Source organism: Danio aesculapii, chromosome 22 (assembly GCF_903798145.1).
Source record: "Danio aesculapii chromosome 22, fDanAes4.1, whole genome shotgun sequence".
Taxonomy (NCBI): Eukaryota; Metazoa; Chordata; class Actinopteri; order Cypriniformes; family Danionidae; genus Danio; species Danio aesculapii.
The window spans coordinates 22,206,252-22,224,276 of NC_079456.1; the positions used below are offsets into that span (position 1 = coordinate 22,206,252).

Sequence of the window (18,025 nt, forward strand, 5' to 3'; positions counted from 1 at the left end):
CACAGCCGTGAGTCAAAACCGCGAATTAAGACGAGACACTGCAGGCAAAAACACATAAAACTGGCACATTCTTACAGCAAATCTTTAAGAAAACATCCACATTTTAAGTGTTTCTTTTGTTGCACGTTATCAATTTGTGTCTGAAATTTTCTAAAGGCTATCAAAGAAAAAAAAAATCTAATTTAAACCCGACTTTATCCAATATTACGATTTTTGCGCTAGAAGTGAATGCAAATTGATGCATATTTAATTTAATATGGTCTCATTTGCATATTTAAGCATAAAATATAAAAAAATAAAACTTCCAACTGGGGTAATAAGTCCAACATGGGAAGTTTGACGATAAATATTCATTCACTTTATACCCTGTTGACCTGCGGTGTCTTGCCTTAAGGCCTCCCTTAACATGCGAATCAGCTTCACTCCTGAATCCGATATGGTTTGAAATCAATTAGCATCAATAAAAACAACATTCAAACGAACAGATTATGAAACATCCAAACAATGACAAAACTATAAAAAAAAAGCCTAGTTTTCATTTACAGATTACATCGAAAAGAAAGATAGTTGGGGGGCGAGGGGGACTGGTAGGGGGAATGGAGTGGTGTACTTTGGCATACAAATGCATCACAATCTATGCCTACAATACTGCTATACCTCCAAATTATGCTTTCAGTTCGTCTTCTGACTGAATAAATGTTATACTGATATTTTTTTGGGGCACAAACCAACAAAGGGCGCATAAATGCCACAACTCCATACTAAAGTGACCCTCAGGATGTAAGTGTGGACTTGCTATGGACTTACTGCCCCCTCTTGGTTGAATCTCATACTACAACATGACACTGCGAGACTGAATATACACAAAAGTGAACATTTTATATCATAGCCTTTACCTTAAAACAAGAAATGTCCCTTGTTAAAAATCAACCATAGTTTTATTATAGTAAAAGTGTAGTAACTTTGCTTTTTGGCTTAGTGTTAACCATTTGTAGAACATGTTTTTACTTCAAATACCATGGTTAAACTGGTTACTGAAGCAAAATCATTGTTAAACTGCGTTCATCATGTTTTAACTTCAAAACAACGACATACAATTTTGTTTGTAAGAAATTAATGACAATTAGTGCAGCTAAATCATGGTTAAGGCTGTGGTTACCATGATTTAACTACATTAACTACAGATTTTTAGAGTAATTTGTGGTAAAACCAAGGTTCATTCTCCTAAAGGTGTTCCTGTAGAGCCATCAAAACAATGAAGGTGCTTTCTCAAATAAGATTTTCTTACAACTTACCTTCCAAACACCGTGTCTACACCAAAAAAAAAAACACGCTATAAAAACAGTGAATCCACACTCACAAACTCCAAGCGCTAATGACATGGAGGACAGATCCGATTCATTGGCGTGCAGTAAAACCCAGATTGAGTTTAGTGTAGACAGGGTGTAAGAAAAACGAAATTTTTAAATGACTCTCACTATGTAGACAATCAACATTACTATTTTAAAAAAAGACCAATAATATCATCTTTTAAACAGCGTCCCTTTTCACTTGGTGAGCAGGTTAGCTAGCATCTCAGAGGATTCATCTAATACTCTCTAAGACAGCACAACAAACACATTAGAAATCAGGCAGATAGATATACAGTACGTCGAAGTGCCGTGTAGAGATATTTTCTTTCTTCGTTTCAACACTATTCATCAAGTTTCATTGAGCACTTTTAAAGGGACAGTTCAAGCAAAAATGGTAATTGTGTGATTATTTACTCACATTCATGTCGTCTCTAATCTGTTTGACGTACTTTTATATGTAAAACACAAAAAGAGATGTTTTGAGGAATGTCCAAGCTGTTCTGTTCACAATGAACAGCTATATGGCAAATTATTATGTTAATAACAAATGTATTGAGTTTCTCTGGTTTCAGAACATTCAGAACATACAGTGCTCAGCAGAAATGAGTACATCTGTTGTAAAATGCATACAGGATATAGGATGCTTTTCAATATTTGTGCATAGACACATTAGATTAGTTAGTACCAGAGCCAAATCTGAAACTAATCTAACATAATAATTTAATCAACACAAATAAATACACCCCGTATAAAATATAAATTAGAATCATAATGAATGTGTGTGTGTGTGTGTGTGTGTGGTTGGGGTAGGTGGGGGGGGGGGGGGGGGGGGGGTATTAAATTAAAAAAATATATTTTCACCCACTACATTTATTTAAAATGTTAGTTTGTAGTATTTTTGTACATCATCTCATTAGAATTAAAATGAATTATCTTTCTATTCTTAAAGCTGTTCAGTGACCAAAGTCTTATGTAAATGAATAAAATTGTTGTTTTGTTTTCTCTATTCAATGAGAAAAGGATAAAAATATTACTTTGTGTGTACTTATTCATGCTCTCCACTGTATAGATTATATTTGTTATTTTTTTTACGGCACTATGTTCTTTTAAAAGCTCGACAGCTTTATTCCCCTTTCATTTTACTGTGCAAAAGAGCAGCTTGGACACTTTTTGAAATCTCTCTTTGTTTCCTGTAGCAGCCTTATCAATGTTTTCTTACATTGCTGCTTCCATAATTCTGCTATTTAATTGAATTGATACTTTTTCACACAATGAAGGTGAATGACCATAGCTTACAAGCAACATTTTTTAATGATTAACGACTTAAATTCTATATTAATATTAATATAGATCATTAATAACTTATAGTTTCTGATTTAGGTGGCTTATGCTACATGATATGTTACCATGTTTTGCACTATGGTACAGGAGTCACATTGACTACATTCTTTATGCTTTTATTGTGTTTTCAAAGCTTAACAGCTTTTATCCCCATTCACTTCAGTTGTATGTAAAAGAGCAGAGCAAGCATTTTTAGAAACATCTCTTTTTGAAGTCAGTCAGTCAAACAGGTTTGAAACAACACCACAGTTCAATAAATTAATCACGCCACATGCATGTTGTTCTAATCACATAAAAGTATTCAGTATTCAGAGTAGTATCCAAGCAACTTTTTCTATAAAATGAAAGTGACTATTAAATGTCAAAGGTAAACGTATAGTTCATCCAAACATTTCAATCCATTTACTCATGCTTCACTTGAAAACGACATTTATTTGAGTTTCTATCTTCTGGTCAGAAAAAAATAAGATATTTAGAAAAATGCTGGCACCCATATTTTTTTCATACTACGGAAGTCAATTGTTCCCAGCTACCAGCATTCTTCATATCTTCTTTTTTGTTCAACAGAAGAAAGAAACTCATATGGGTTTAAAACCAAACGAGGAAGAATAAATTAGATTTGGGTTAACTATCCAATTAAAAACCTAATATACAATTATATACTGTAGACTAAATTTGTGATGCTTTTAGATCTCACAACTTTGGTCCCCATTCACTTCAATGTAGGGAAAAAGAGCAGCGTGAACATTCTTAAAACATCTCTTTTTGTTTTGTTTTTTGAAAAAAGTTAAACATATTTGAAACAAGAAAAACATCTCAATCCTCGTGTTGTTCTAAATCATTATTACTTTTTTAGCATGTTTTTTTGGTTTCAGAAGTGTCCGAACTGCTCTTTTCAACATATTTCTAATATTTCTCCGCCTTCAGCTTTATTAAAACTACACAAATTATATAGACTAGTTCATTGTTTTTAATAATCATATCTTTGTCCCCTTTGACGCTTGATAAGAGTTAGTTCCCATTCATTGTAAAAAAAAAAGAAGAGGCAGCTTGAACATTCTTCAAAACATCTGCTTTTGTGTTAAATGAAAAAAAAAATTAGTCAAACAAGTTTGGAACAACACAAAAGCCCTCATTTTTAACTCGAACTGTCCCTTTAAGGTAGAATAGATGCAACAGCCGTGCTTTCTTACAACAACACAGATCCTTTAAACTCTAAATGGATTATGCCGCGGCTAAGTTTTTTGATTCAACGTCGCTTTTAGTCTCCGAGTTACAGCCTGGGGCCAAAGTGCTTTTGACTCAGTTATTGTAGATTGTAGCTTTAAAAGGTGAAAGATTTTAAGAGGAAGAGAGAGTGAGCGGGGGAGAAGGAAAAAAAAGGAGAAAAAAAAAACCAAAGAGGAATTATTACCGAAGGGTCGATGGTCCATTAACGGTCACACCGTTTTTTTCCACAACGAGCATAAGAAATATACAATATATATAGATATATACATATAGCAGGCAAGAAAGAAGTGTAAATAAAATCAAATCAAGCATCCGTAACACAATAAAAAGGAGGATCAGTATAAATACATAGAGAGAAAGCTGGTGGAATGAACCAGAACGAATGAGTTTAGCAATTCAGAGGGGAGATAGAAAGATAGAAGGAAAGTGGAAAATGAAGGAAAAGAAAAGGGGGGGAACAAGTGCTTCTGCTCTACGCTGAGCTCTGGATGATGATGATGATGATGATGATTGGGTTTGGCCGTCGACTAGTCGGATTTGTCTCCGTCCTCCTCGCGGTGGCTGTCGGACGTCTCGCGTGTGCTCTTGTCCTCTTTGGCCAGCTGGGCTTGGGATGCCAGGATGCTGGAGAGGGAGAAGAGGCCGGAGCTGGAGGTGACGGCGGGCAGGCCGGCCGGCTGGCTGAGGCCGAGGGGGAGAGGGGTCATGGGCAGCGCCAGCCCCTGCAGCTGGGAGAGCTGGTGAGCCTGGAGCTGCTGCTGCACAACACACACACAGGCATGCAGTGCTGTTACTTCAGGAATATGATCGTACTTTCTTAGATGAGTTTCAACATGGTTTTTCATGAGAGATGCACTAAAATTAAAATTCTGGGCCAAAACGGCTGAATTAATTATGTATTATTTCAATAAATGATATAAAGTAATAATAAATTTAACTCAATAACTTCTTAAATAAATCATACTGTTTTATAAAGCACAAGTCAATAAAATAAGCACATTTTATCAACAGTAAAATTGTTTTGGTGAAAGTGAACGAGTCGAGAGGCGTCAATTTTACTAACGTTTCCATGACAGCACAGTAAGGCTATTACAAGCAGCAGGAGCAAGTATACTACATAGAAATGTGTGTGTTATTTGAGCAGACTTTGCTTTTCCAGTGAGCCCAAGCAGTTCATGCATGGATAAATTGTGCGGAATATCCACAGAGTGTAATATTGAACTAAATTTGACAGCAGTAAATGCACAAGCAAGTGAACGGTGCAGCAACAGACCTCCATTAAACAGCACAAGCCATTGAAATGAACGGGTTTCATACTATGACTTTATAGTGAGCCATTTTTTATATGCGTAGTGAAAGTGCTTCACACCACTTGCGAGTACAGCAGGAGGAAAAGTGAGACTGGTCAAAAACCTAAAATGCCATTGCACATGCATCCCTAGTTATCAGTGAAAAGGAGGGACAGCATGACCATTTCTCAAAACATCTCCTTTTGCGTTTTATGGAAAAAATAGGTCAAATACGTTTGAAACAGAAGAAAATGTAAAAAACAAAGCCTAATTTTCACTAAAAGTTTGAAAAAGCAGAAAAGAGGCAAAAGCAATGCCTTCTTGGTGTGTGTCTGTGTACACAGCTATAGAATAAATTAAGAGAGCACTGTGAAACATTTTTCATTTATTATTTCATCTTTAAACTACTGATCATACTGTCAACCATTGTCATTTGGAGTATTTTCTGAGCATAAAAATAAGGCTCTTCAGAGATGTAGAATTGTATGTAGAATTTTAGACGTCACAATAGCAGTGTAACCTCAGAAGAGTTAGGAAAGCAATGTTTGGTAGAATAACCCTGATTTTTTCACCGAACTCATTATTTGAAGACAAAATGCTCTAAATTAAATGATTTTATTCTATTTTAGAAGAAATGTCCTCAGACCTTTAATAGAAAACAAATATTAACACTTTACTCAAAACCCTAATAAATCCAGTACATCCAGAGAATGTACAAGTGCTCGTAAATATCCACAGGTGTCGTGCACAACAATGATGCAGGAAAATCATTCAAAATGTGTTTCTGTATAAACCGCCTGTCACGAACTAACTCAAATGCATTTGCATAAACATGGCCTACTGTATAAGCCTGTGTATGCACCCACATGAGCCTCTCTCAAACACAAACATGCGCACAAACACACACACAGTTTACCCGTATGATGGAGTTCATCTCTGGTGGAGTGACCTGTTTGGCTCTCTCTATCGCCCCCAGAACCTGCTGCTGGTGCTGAAAAAGACACAATCACATCACACCTCACACAACACACAACACTCCTATCCTACAACCATAATAATGTCATGCATTTACACCACAAATACATGCTCTCCAACATCCTACACTCAATTTATCCACCTTTTTTCTTAAGTATGTCCTAAGAATTTGATATGTTATGAAATATATGAAGTGATTTGTTTCAGGTCTTTTGAAAGGAATTTCCCCCAACAGGTAGCGCAACCCATAATTTGAAACACATTAGCGATTTGATGAAAATGTTACAAGATTTGCAATTTTCATTGATAAATTATTATTTAAAAAGATAATTCGGTTACAAAATAGAATGTTGGAAACCATTGGCATCCATAGTATTTATTTTTCCTACTATGAATAAATGGTTAAGAGTTACAACATTCTTCGAAATATCTTCTGTTGTGTTCAACAGAACAAAAAAACCTAAGTCAAACAACAAGAACAAGCGGTTTGGAAAAGGTGAAGGTTGTGTAAATGATGACAATTTTCATATTCACCCCAGATGTTCACAGTATGATCATACACTCACTGGCCACTTTATTAGGTACACCTTACTAGTACCGGGTTAGATTTAGAACTGACTTAATGTCGACACATATCGGCATGCATGTAAACAACCAGGATCAGGAGAAGCACAGGTGAGGCGCGCGGGAATGGCTTTCTGTGCACATGCGTCAATTTATTTTCACCAGCGATGTTTCGGTTGTACATAAAGAATAACAAACTTACGTGTGCAAAAGGCACCAAATGTGAATAGCCCCTAACAGCCCCTTATTCTGAGATAACCACTTAATACATTTGCATAAAGTAAATCTTATCTCAAAACTGTTACTGGGGCACTTTTTTTTTTTGCACCGTCTCCCTATGCCACCCCCAGCAAGATGCCACTCTGGGCGATCGCCCATATTGCCCATGCCTAAATCCGTCACTGCCTCTGACCTCTGGCATCAACGAGGCATTTGCCCCCACAGAACTGCCGCTCACTGGATATTTTCTCTCTTTAGGACCATTCTCTGTAAACCCTAGAGATGGTTGTGCGTGAAAATCCCAGTAGATCAGCAGTTTCTGAAATACTCAGACCAGCCTGTCTGGACCATGTCACATTCAAAGTCACTTAAAACGCCTTTCTTCTCCATTCTGATGCTCGGTTTGAACTGCAGCAGATCGTCTTGACCACTTCAACATGACTAAATGCATTGAGTTGCTGCCATGTGATTGGCTGATTAGAAATTTGCATTAACGAGCAATTGGACAGTTGTACCAAATAAAGTAGCCAGTGAGTGTATGTGTGTGTGCGTGTGTGTGTGTGTGTGTGTGTGTGTGTGTGCGTGTGTGTGTGTGTAAATGTGCAGTGTGATGAATATAGTGAGTGTGTGAGTGTTTTGCTTCAGACTAAATGCTGCGATCTCTCTGTACCTCTTGAGACAGGTAAGGCAAGACTTGAGCACAGATCCCATTTAATCTCTTCACGATCTCTGCCTGCAGGGAGAAGCGCACGCACACACACACAGATACATACACAGGCGCACACACATGCATACACAGAGCTCAGCAAATTCTTCCATTTCGAAATAATCACAAATCCTCACAGTTGCTCAGCATTTAAACATAAACAGTTCTTTTAGTACGACTATACAAAGTAATTACAGTAATCTATCACTTGAAATCTATAAGAATTAATACACAAAACAGCTTATATAATAATATCTTACGTTTTAAATGCATGCATTTTTGGCAAACATCTAATAAAGCTATTAAAACACAACAAAATGTGTGAGAGAATCGTTTAAATCAGTGTTTCTCAACCACGTTCCTGGAGGACCACCAACACTGCATGTTATGGATGTCTCCTTTGTCTGTCACACCCATCAAAGGTCTTTCAGTAATGAGCTGATGATCTGAATCCCGTGTGTTTGGTTAAGCAGACATGGAAAATGTGCAGAGCTGGTGGTGCTCCAGGAACGTGGTTGAGAAACACTGATTTAAATATACAGTGGGTGACACTTCAAAATGACCATTAATGCCACGTGTGGCGCCCCAGCAGTATTGAGAGATAAAGAACGTGTGTTTAGGTGTTTTTGCGACTGTGCTGCCAGGGGGCCCAAAGGGACGGGATGTGACAGAAATATAGCTAGTAAATACCCTGCTACTTTTACGAAACGGTGTGTCTATAGGTTGGGCTATTTTTATATACAGTGGTCAGCATAACTGAGTACACTCCATTTAGAAAATGAATATTTTTATGCAGTTCTCAGGGAATATAGGCAATGTATTTTGGTGCATTTAAACAAAACAAATATACTTATTAAAATAATATTTTATTGACCGAACATATTTAGAAATTGAAAGATAATACAATTAAATTATTAAAATACAAGCTAAATATTGCAAAAATAAATGACAACCTACAAAATTTCAACTAAATTTGTCAATTTTTCTTGATTTTCCCTCTTTTAAATTTGTATTTAATATTTTTCAATAACATATCAATTTGTGTGTACTAGTTTTTGGACTGTTATTGTAAGTTACTTTGTTAGATAAGCTCCACATTTGGCTTCAGTACTGACCGATCTAATGTAAATGCACAAATATAACTGTATAGTTTCCTATTAAAAATATGAATTTAAAAGATAGATTTGTGAGGGGTGTACTTATATACACTGAGCACTGCACACCTACTATAATTTAAAAGACAGCTGCAAAGTGGGCTCTATTATTTAAATTCTAAAATATTCTATAATATTAAATGGTTGTGCAATTAGGGTATAGACTGTACAGCACCTGTCGAACAACGAAGAGCCGGTAATTAAATGCGTATATATAAATGTATATAACAAAAATTGATCAATAATTTATAAAGGCCTGCATATACAGTGTATATTCAAAAATATATTGTATATTTACACTTTCAACAATACATAATAATATAAAATGTAATTAAATAATGGACTATTGTAAATAAAAAATATACAAAATAAAAATGATAATAAAATTATGTTTTTTTTTTCTTTAAATGTTGTTTATAAAAAATTATACATACATTTATATAGACACAATATATAATAACTATATGTAAACTATGAAAATAAAAATGTGCACTATTACGATTTTACATGCATATCTAGAAACACAAATGCAATAGTTGAGTAAATATTCTACATATACAAGCATTACTCAATATAAGCTTATTAGATAAAGTATACACTACAGTTTACATTTTATAAAGGGAAAATATTAATAGATAAACACAGAGAATGCTCATGTCTGGATAACATGATTTCTCCGAGCATTAAAAAAAAAAAGCCTGTGCGAGCTTGAGGGAAAAAAAAAAAACATGCAGTGGGACAAAGAGAGGCAACAATAACCCTGTTTCAATAGGCTGCCATGCTGACAATTCATACAGCAGAGAGAGAGAGAGAGAGAGAGCGAAAGAGAGAGAGAGTGTGTGTTTGAGAGAGAAAGAGAGAGAGAGAGAATATGTGTGTGTGTGTGAGAGAGAGAGAAATGACTGCATACCAAACACTGGATGCCTTATTCTCTGCATTCATGACTGTATTTCAGTCTCACACTCGCTCTCTCTTCCGTGCCTGGCTGATTTTTTTTTAAAGCATATTTCACCTGTGTCACATGCAGGCCAGGACTGATGAATTGCAGCTGCAGCAGCAGTAAAGACGTGACTTTAAAATGCTGTTTTGTGTTTTAAACGTACTAACTGCTAACCCTCTGATGACTGACAAATGCTGAAGATCAACACTTACTGCGGACTTCCATTCTGTGGGCAATCAGACTGTTTTAATCACCAAATCACTTAAATATAGTCAGTTTGGCGTCACTACGAAGGTTTTTAAAAAGAAGCTTATCAAATCCGCAATAATTTGAGCTAAATGTATTTATATTTCACTGAACTAATCATTAAAAATATCCCACCTATCCTAACCTGGACAGTAGAGTCAAACATCAGGTAGTGAATAAACAATTCTTCCTAAATAGGCATTTTCTTGGTACCTCACTGACTGAAGCAGCAGCATTTAATAACTTTGATAAATGAAAAGGCATGTTTTTCTCATCATCAGGAGACAGTATCTTTTTCAACCATGAAACATCAGCACGATTCATTGTTGCTACCTTGTGGTCAAACTAAATAGTGTCACACAATTCAAAGTAAACGATTGTTTTGAAAAATGGCGTTGGAATAGTGCGCTTTGGGTTAAACGTAAAATTGGTCCAACTCACCTGCTTGTGCATTTCGATGTTCAGCCCATAAGACATCTCGTAATACTGTAAAGAAAACAATCCAATTAATACATGAACGCACAAAACTGAAGATTAGAGGGCTTTTTTCCTCATGCAGATTTTGCCATGCGATTACCACAACTTTGCGGTTTACCAATAGAAATCGAAGACATTTCCCAGAGCAAATTTCACAAGCACTAAACATTTTAATATAAACTAGGCGCAATGACTGTCAGAAACCAGTAGTGTAATTTAGTCTTCTTTGTATCATTTTTAGGGGTTTTCACCTTTGTGTGGGGAGCAGAGAGAGGGGAAGGATTGGCAAAGGACCTTGAGCCAGGAATCGAACTTGGGTCGCCGTAAACAGTGTAGTGTCACGTGGGGATGGATTAACCACAAGGCAATAAGTGTCAAGTGCAAAGGTCTTTCGTCGGTCCAAATGTCTCGTAATTTTTGTGCATTAAAAAGAAAAATACAACCTCACGGTGTCAATCCCAGTTTAAACACTATACCTTCAAAATTATTATGCTTCGTTAAAAAAATTAAGATATAGTGCATTTTTCGTAATCACATCAAGCATTTTGAGAATTTAGAGCCACCACACAAGCAAACAGTAAAATTCAGAATGGCGTCTGACGTGATCACAAAGCACTTTATGACAATCAAAGTTAAAAATACAAATGTGATTTTCATCATTCTCACAGCTCAATGGCTCCGTTCAGCATTTTTAAAGCTCATTTTTCGAAGCATATTAAATACCTACATGACAATTTTGTAAAAAATAAAATAACGATTACGAAAAAAATGAACAGGCAAGGGTTAAAGATTTTCCCATTCAGATATTGCTATAGGTTAATTTTTCATGTGGTTTTGGCAGTTCAACTAACAGAATTTGGGAACTTTATGAAAAGGTGAAAGATATCTTACAATTTTACATGCAATTTTGGCACAATGACCAAGTGAAATTTAATTTTGTGAATTGACCATGGTTACCAACAGGAATCAGAAATTACATACAAGGCGACCGATTTCACCGTTTTGTATTTCCACTTCAGTCTACTTTTCATGAAGATTAATTTAACAAAAAAAAAATTAAAAAAAAACACGTAGGAGTAAAATTTCCAACATAATCTCATGCCAATTCGTAACTTTTTGTTTTAGTGGCTAATTCGTATGAATTTGTACAATCTTATTCATAGAATTTAGTACAAATGGCTCATCTCCCAATGACAGTTGGGTTAAGGGGCGGGTGCCACGCATCCTTTTTAAAATCATATATTTTCGTACGACTGATCTTGTACGAATTCATGCGAATTAGCCACTAAACAGACAAATTATAAAATAGTTACGTTTCCTCATGAAATCAGGCTGGAAATTTCCCATTGCAAATTTCACAGATTTTTATGCAAATCAAAGTGATTGAAGTGACTGAAAAAAAGAGAGAATTTACAGATGAGGGAATTTAAAAATGAGTCCAAAATTCTGTCAATTCCTTTCGTTTCGTTTTTTTATACAACCTCACGCTCTATCAACGTCATTTACACAAATAAAATTTAAATCAGCTTAGCAAGAATGGACAATTTAGAGCCACTGAACAAGCGGACGCAAAACCTGTTAAGGCGTCAAATTTGATCCACTTCGTCTTAAAACAAAATTATGACAAAATACAAAATATAAATCCCTCTGTTTATGAAGAGAGGACAACAAAATCATCCAACAAAAACTCCATTCTGTATTTTTACAGATTTTTTTTTTAAAATGCCAATCATGCAATCGGTTTTTGTGCATATCATATTTTTCAAATGCCAAATACGGAAAGAAAATGCGTAGGAAAATTTGGCCTTGAGTGTGCAAAGACCTTTAGCCTGGCTCATCATTTGTGTGTTAGCACACAACCTCGGCTGCGAAACAAGAGCAGAGAGCATCAGTGATGGAGCCAGAGTTGGATGAGGGTCGGCTCTGCCAAGCAGCAGTGGGTCCCTAAAGCAATTACCACCAACGCAAAGAGGACGCCCACCCTCCCCATCAGGCAGCGGGTGTGGACAGAGCGGGGCAACCCGATAGGCTATTAGAGGAGTGAGGGAGGGCGCGCTGGCTGATGCGTGTGAGAGCAACGGCGCACAGATTAAATGAGATTAAGCCGGTCGACGGATCAATTAGAGGCGGAATATCAGACGGCAACACGAGGCTCCGGCCGGAGACAACCAGGTTACAGAGGAGGGGGGATGGAGAGAAAGACAGAGAGGAGGATGGACAAAAGAAAGAAAGGCAGACAAGGTAAAAAAAAACAGAGAGAGAGATGATGGGGGTGAACCAGGGAGGAAAGGAAGTCCAAGCATATGAGATGAAGATTTTTTTTTTTACCCAAATGGATTTCGAATTGCATTTCGTAGAAACACACATGCATCAATAAACATATTAGAAAAATTAAATGATTGTTGAAACATGTAACATTTAACATACTAAATATTAGGGCTGACCTTGCGATATTTTGTTGCAATATATATTGAGACATGACTACAATTTCAACAGATGACTTGAATATCTCTATTTGGAAAGGATTGATCATTTTAGATTGATTTGGATGATTCTGTAGGTGAGCGCATCTGCATATAATTTAATAAACACTCTATAAATACAATAAAGAAGCAGATACAATTGAAATAAACATTGTTTTGCCATTTGCTATCTAACAGTATCCAGGTAGTATCCAGGTACAGTAATAATAATACACTTAGATGAATCGTTACTAAAGCTAAAGATGGTAAAATTTCTAATGCCTGAATGTTTTTAAAACATTTATACAATCACAGGCCTCAAAAACATATGCAAATGGTGAATTAGTATACAAAATTAACATTGTACATCCTGTGATGTGACTATTGTGAATGATCGCATTGCGCTATCGATGCTGAAACGATATATTGTGCAGCCCTATTAAATATGTAATATTTTACATTAGAACTGACAATGAACAGAGAACTTAAAAATAAATCTAAAATGATTGTATAATATAATAAAGCAATAAACAACAGACATATAATGTATAAGAAGTAAATAAGATTGTAAATCAAATAAATAAGATAAAATTAATTAAGTACACAACAGTATAATAACACAGAATTTTTGTACTTGAACAGACTCCCCAGAAAACTGTCAAATAGAGATATTCAAACCATCATTTTGAAAATGGATACATATCGCAATATTTATCGCAGAAATACAAAATAAATTGCAATATCAGATTTTTTCAATATAGTGCAGCCCTAAATATTAATATTACATTTATTTATTACATCTGTATGTTGTGTGGTATAGCAATCAAGCGACACATAAAAATAAATCAGGGGATACACAACGCAGTATTTAGGGAAAAAAATAAGGAAACGATATTTCATTCATAGGATACAACTCAAGTTAAAGTGAAAGTAAAGCATAAAGTGTGCTGTGAACAGTTTACGTTGTACTGGCGCTTTCAGTTACAATTGTAATCAGCTTATTGTTCAACTAAAATAAATGTTTATTATTGCTATTAGTATATTACTTAACGACAGTGGGGCTGAAAGTAGATAATCCTCATTGAAATATGTCAAAATGACGAACAACCTTCAGTTTTTTCTGTCTCTGCTAAACAAAATATAAAAATAAATATTACATTTATTTATATATATAAAACATTTTCAATCCTAATATAATATAATATAATATAATATAATATAATATAATATAATATAATATAATATAATATAACATAATATGATATGATATGATATGATATGATATGATATGATATGATATGATATGATATGATATAATATAATATAATATAATATAATATAATATAATATGATATAATATAATATGATATAATATAATATAATATAATATAATATAATATAATATAATATAATATAATATAATATAATATAATATACAGGGCAGCATGGTAGCACATTGGATAGCACAATCGCCTCACAGCAAGAAGGTCGCTGGTTTGAGCCCCGGCTGGGTCAGTTGGCGTTTCTGTGTGGAGTTTGCATGTTCTCCCTGTGTTTGCGTGGGTTTCCCCCGGGTGCTCCGGTTTCCCCCACAGTCCAAAGACATGCGCTTGGTGAATTGGATAAGCTAAATTGTCCATAGTGTATGTGTGTGAATGAGTGTGTGTGGATGTTTCCCAGTGATGGGTTGCAGCTGGAAGGGCTGCGGAAAACATATGCTGGATAAGTTGGCGGTTCATTCTGTTGTGGCGACCCCAGATTAATAATAAAAGGACTAAGCCGAAAAGAAAATGAATGAATGAATGAATGAATGAATGAATAAAATATACACTCAAATCTGAAATCATCTATGGTTCCAAGTGAGCTACTGTCACCCTAAAAAAAAACATTTGATTCATGAATCCTCTTGGAGAGCAGCAGGTACAGAATGGTAATAGAGCAGCGGAAAGACAGCACTGAAGCAGACTGAGAGTAAGACACAATGAGACGCGACAGGTAAGGGTTAGGTTAGTGTCTGGCGGATGTGAATGTGTTCCGGCACATTGAGCCTACGGCGCATCCCTCTGGAGGAGAGCAGACTTACCATGATATAATGACGCTGCATTTCTGACTTCTCACTCGCCAGCTTGTCACATTCCAGCTTCAGACTGGACAGAAGAAAGACAAAAACCAACGGTCACTGGACGAAAAACAGACACTAGACTGACATTATGCAATAGAGTCTGAACAGCTCAAACTGGTTCAGAGATGCTTTCAGCCTTTTGCACATTATGATCAGCACATTATAGAAGACGCAATAAGCAATTTGTTTTAGGAAAATACAAAAGATGTGTGTTTGCTATGTATTAAATCAATTTTTGTGATTGCTCTAGACTGCAGCATTAATGTTGACAGCAAATTTTGATTTAGTTTTTGTATTCCTTTCAGATCTATTATGCTTTAGGCAGAATAAAACCAAACTGAATCTGAGACCGCACCAATGCGCTGTTTTTTGAGCTCATTGAGTCTATATATTTACTTAAATTAATGTCTGTAAATATATATTGATTTAATGTTTATATCAATTTCATTAATAATGTTGAATATACAATTTATGTACAATACGTTTATGTTAAATTCATTTAAGTGCCAAAATATAACCCACAAGCTAGTAAAATGAGTAAGAAGGACCCAGGAACTACCAAAGAATGGACTTGCAACCCATTGGTCAACAAATCAGGTGAATCCAATATATATGCGCAAGAAAAAGATCAACTGCTGTAGATTGTTTGCTCATATTGGAAGGTGTGCGACACTGGGCATTTCCCAGGTGTGCCCAGTTAAAAACATTTTCAGAATTATTTTAGACAAACACAAAACACCTGAACACTGCAGTGCTTTTTAATTTCAATTTTCTCCATAAATAAAACTTGCATCAGAGTTGCAGCAATGTTTTGTCAGCTTGTCATCCTTTGAGAAAACAGTTGATGGTTGCCTAGCAATCTACATAAATCTCCTACTGGGCCTACTGGTAAAATTGTCAAGCATTGACCGGTCCACTAATATTATTTACTGTCATCATGGCAAAGATAAAAGAAACCAGTTATTAGAAATGAGTAGGCCCACACGGATTCTCCGCGCGCAAAATTCTGCAGAATTCCACTGATTTTCAGCCCATTATTAATTCTGTTTGTTTACTCTTGTAAATGCGTCTAAAGTTATATTTATACAGTTTTTTAATTAATTTCAGTAATATTATTGACTAATATGAAAATATTAATACGAATTATTTACAATGCAGTTTGTACAGTAATATTTTCTGTCTTTTAGTAGATATATTATATAGAAGATTTGCTTTGTTTACAAAATAAAGTGGATCTAAATAGATTTGCATTGTAAACATTAAAAATTAAAAGGGTATTACTTTTTATTTCATATAATAAGGTCTTAGGTATGATACTCCCAAAATCATTCCGCATAAATCCGCAGATTTTTAACAAAATTCTGCACAGAAATAGCAAAAAATGTCCGCAGATTCCATCTGGCCATAGAAATGGGTTATTAAAACAATTATGTTTAGAAATGTGTTGAAAAAAAATCTTCTCTCCGTTAAACAAAAATTGGGAAAAAAAATAAACGGGGGCTAATAATTCAGGGGAGCTAATAATTCTGACTTCAACTGTATGTATGTACGTATGCATGTTTGTATGTATGTACCCTGAGCTCCTGAAAACCACAAAAAATTCATTGCGTGTTTACATACACTTGGCTAATAAAGCTTATCCTGATTCTAAACAATTCTAATTCTGGTTCTAATTGTATTTACATTGTAAACCTTATATAAGTTTTATGCGGTTTTACTATACTCAAAACAATTCTGTTTAACAAACAATAAATCCACAGATTAGTTTTTACTGCACAGAAATAGCAAAAAATTCAGTCTGGCCCTGTTTAAGGTCAATTTATACTTCTGTGTCGATACTTGATAGTTACGATAGTCACTTCACGTGGATAGTCCAGATATACTATCTCGTAGATAGTTGCATACCCTTTGCTTTATCCTGATGCAGACCCTGAATCGCACCTCTCAAAGGATATGTAACTACACAATAGAATGAGTGCAAGATCTGTGATTGGCCAACTTGGTAGTGGTGACAAGTGTGGAAAGGGCTGAGTGCTGTGGGAGCAGAGCGAGGCAGGTTGTGCGAGTGTTAAACAAATGTCGACTCCCGCCGAGATGTTCCAGAAAAGATTCTTTTGTTTTTTGTTTAATTTATAGTTCAAGTTGCTGAAAGTTTGCTGGTTCCCACTTCTTACTTTCCTAAATCGGTGTGATTTTGGGCTACGGCTTTAGTAGGATTGCATGCATTTCCAGCAAAAACTCAAAACGTTGGTAAAGAAACTCAACATACTCAACATTGCCCCCTAGCATTTCAGAAGAGATACTGCAAAAATACACAGATGTTTAAATGCTCACAACAGCTTTAAGTATTTGCAAGGTACATGCTGTAGGGTACAGCAATCGCGTGACGCAAAAGAATAAATCAGGGACAACACAATGATTAAGGAAAAATAAGCAAACGATATTTCATTCCTAGGATTCATATCGAAGTGAAAGTAAAAGTAAAGTATAAAGTGTGTTGTGATCAGTTTACGTCGTACTGGATAAACACTTCCAGTTTCAATTGTATTGTGTGAGTTGTCCAAATAAAATAAATGTTTATTATTACTATTAGCATATTATTTAACAACTGTGAAAGTAAAAGTAAAGAATAAAGTGTGATGTGATCAGTTTACATTGTACTGGAGAGATACTATCAGTTCCAATTGTATCGAGGGTGTTGTCCAACTTAAATGTTTATTATTACTTTTAGCATATTGCTTAACAACAGTGAAAGTGAAAGTAAAGCACAGTTTCAATTGTTTTGAGCGTGTTGTCTAACTTAATTGTTTATTATTACAATTAGTATATTACTTAATGACAGTGGGGCTGAAAGTAGATAAACCTCGTTGAAATTTGTCAAAATGACGAACAACCTTCAGTTTTTTCTGTCTATGCAAAAAAAATAAAAATCATGCCGTTTCAGATCA

At 35.3% G+C, this 18,025-nt stretch overlaps 1 protein-coding gene across 2 annotated transcripts in view; it reads right to left on the reverse strand.

The window, feature by feature from the left end:
- Window positions 1-2,194: 2,194 nt before the first annotated feature.
- Window positions 2,195-18,025, reverse strand: part of tle5 (TLE family member 5, transcriptional modulator) — a 52,749-nt gene continuing 36,918 nt past the window's right edge. Inside the window, exons 3-7 of one of the 2 annotated variants that reach the window (XM_056448260.1) lie at window positions 15,039-15,102; window positions 10,458-10,502; window positions 7,641-7,703; window positions 6,129-6,203; window positions 2,195-4,678 (exon numbers count right to left, since the gene is read on the reverse strand). In XM_056448260.1, the coding sequence (XP_056304235.1) occupies window positions 4,451-4,678; window positions 6,129-6,203; window positions 7,641-7,703; window positions 10,458-10,502; window positions 15,039-15,102 (475 nt within the window). In that variant the 3' untranslated portion in view covers window positions 2,195-4,450. Of the gene's footprint in view, window positions 4,682-6,128; window positions 6,204-7,640; window positions 7,704-10,457; window positions 10,503-15,038; window positions 15,103-18,025 lie in introns of both variants that reach the window. The other variant, XM_056448259.1, reaches the window with a different exon arrangement.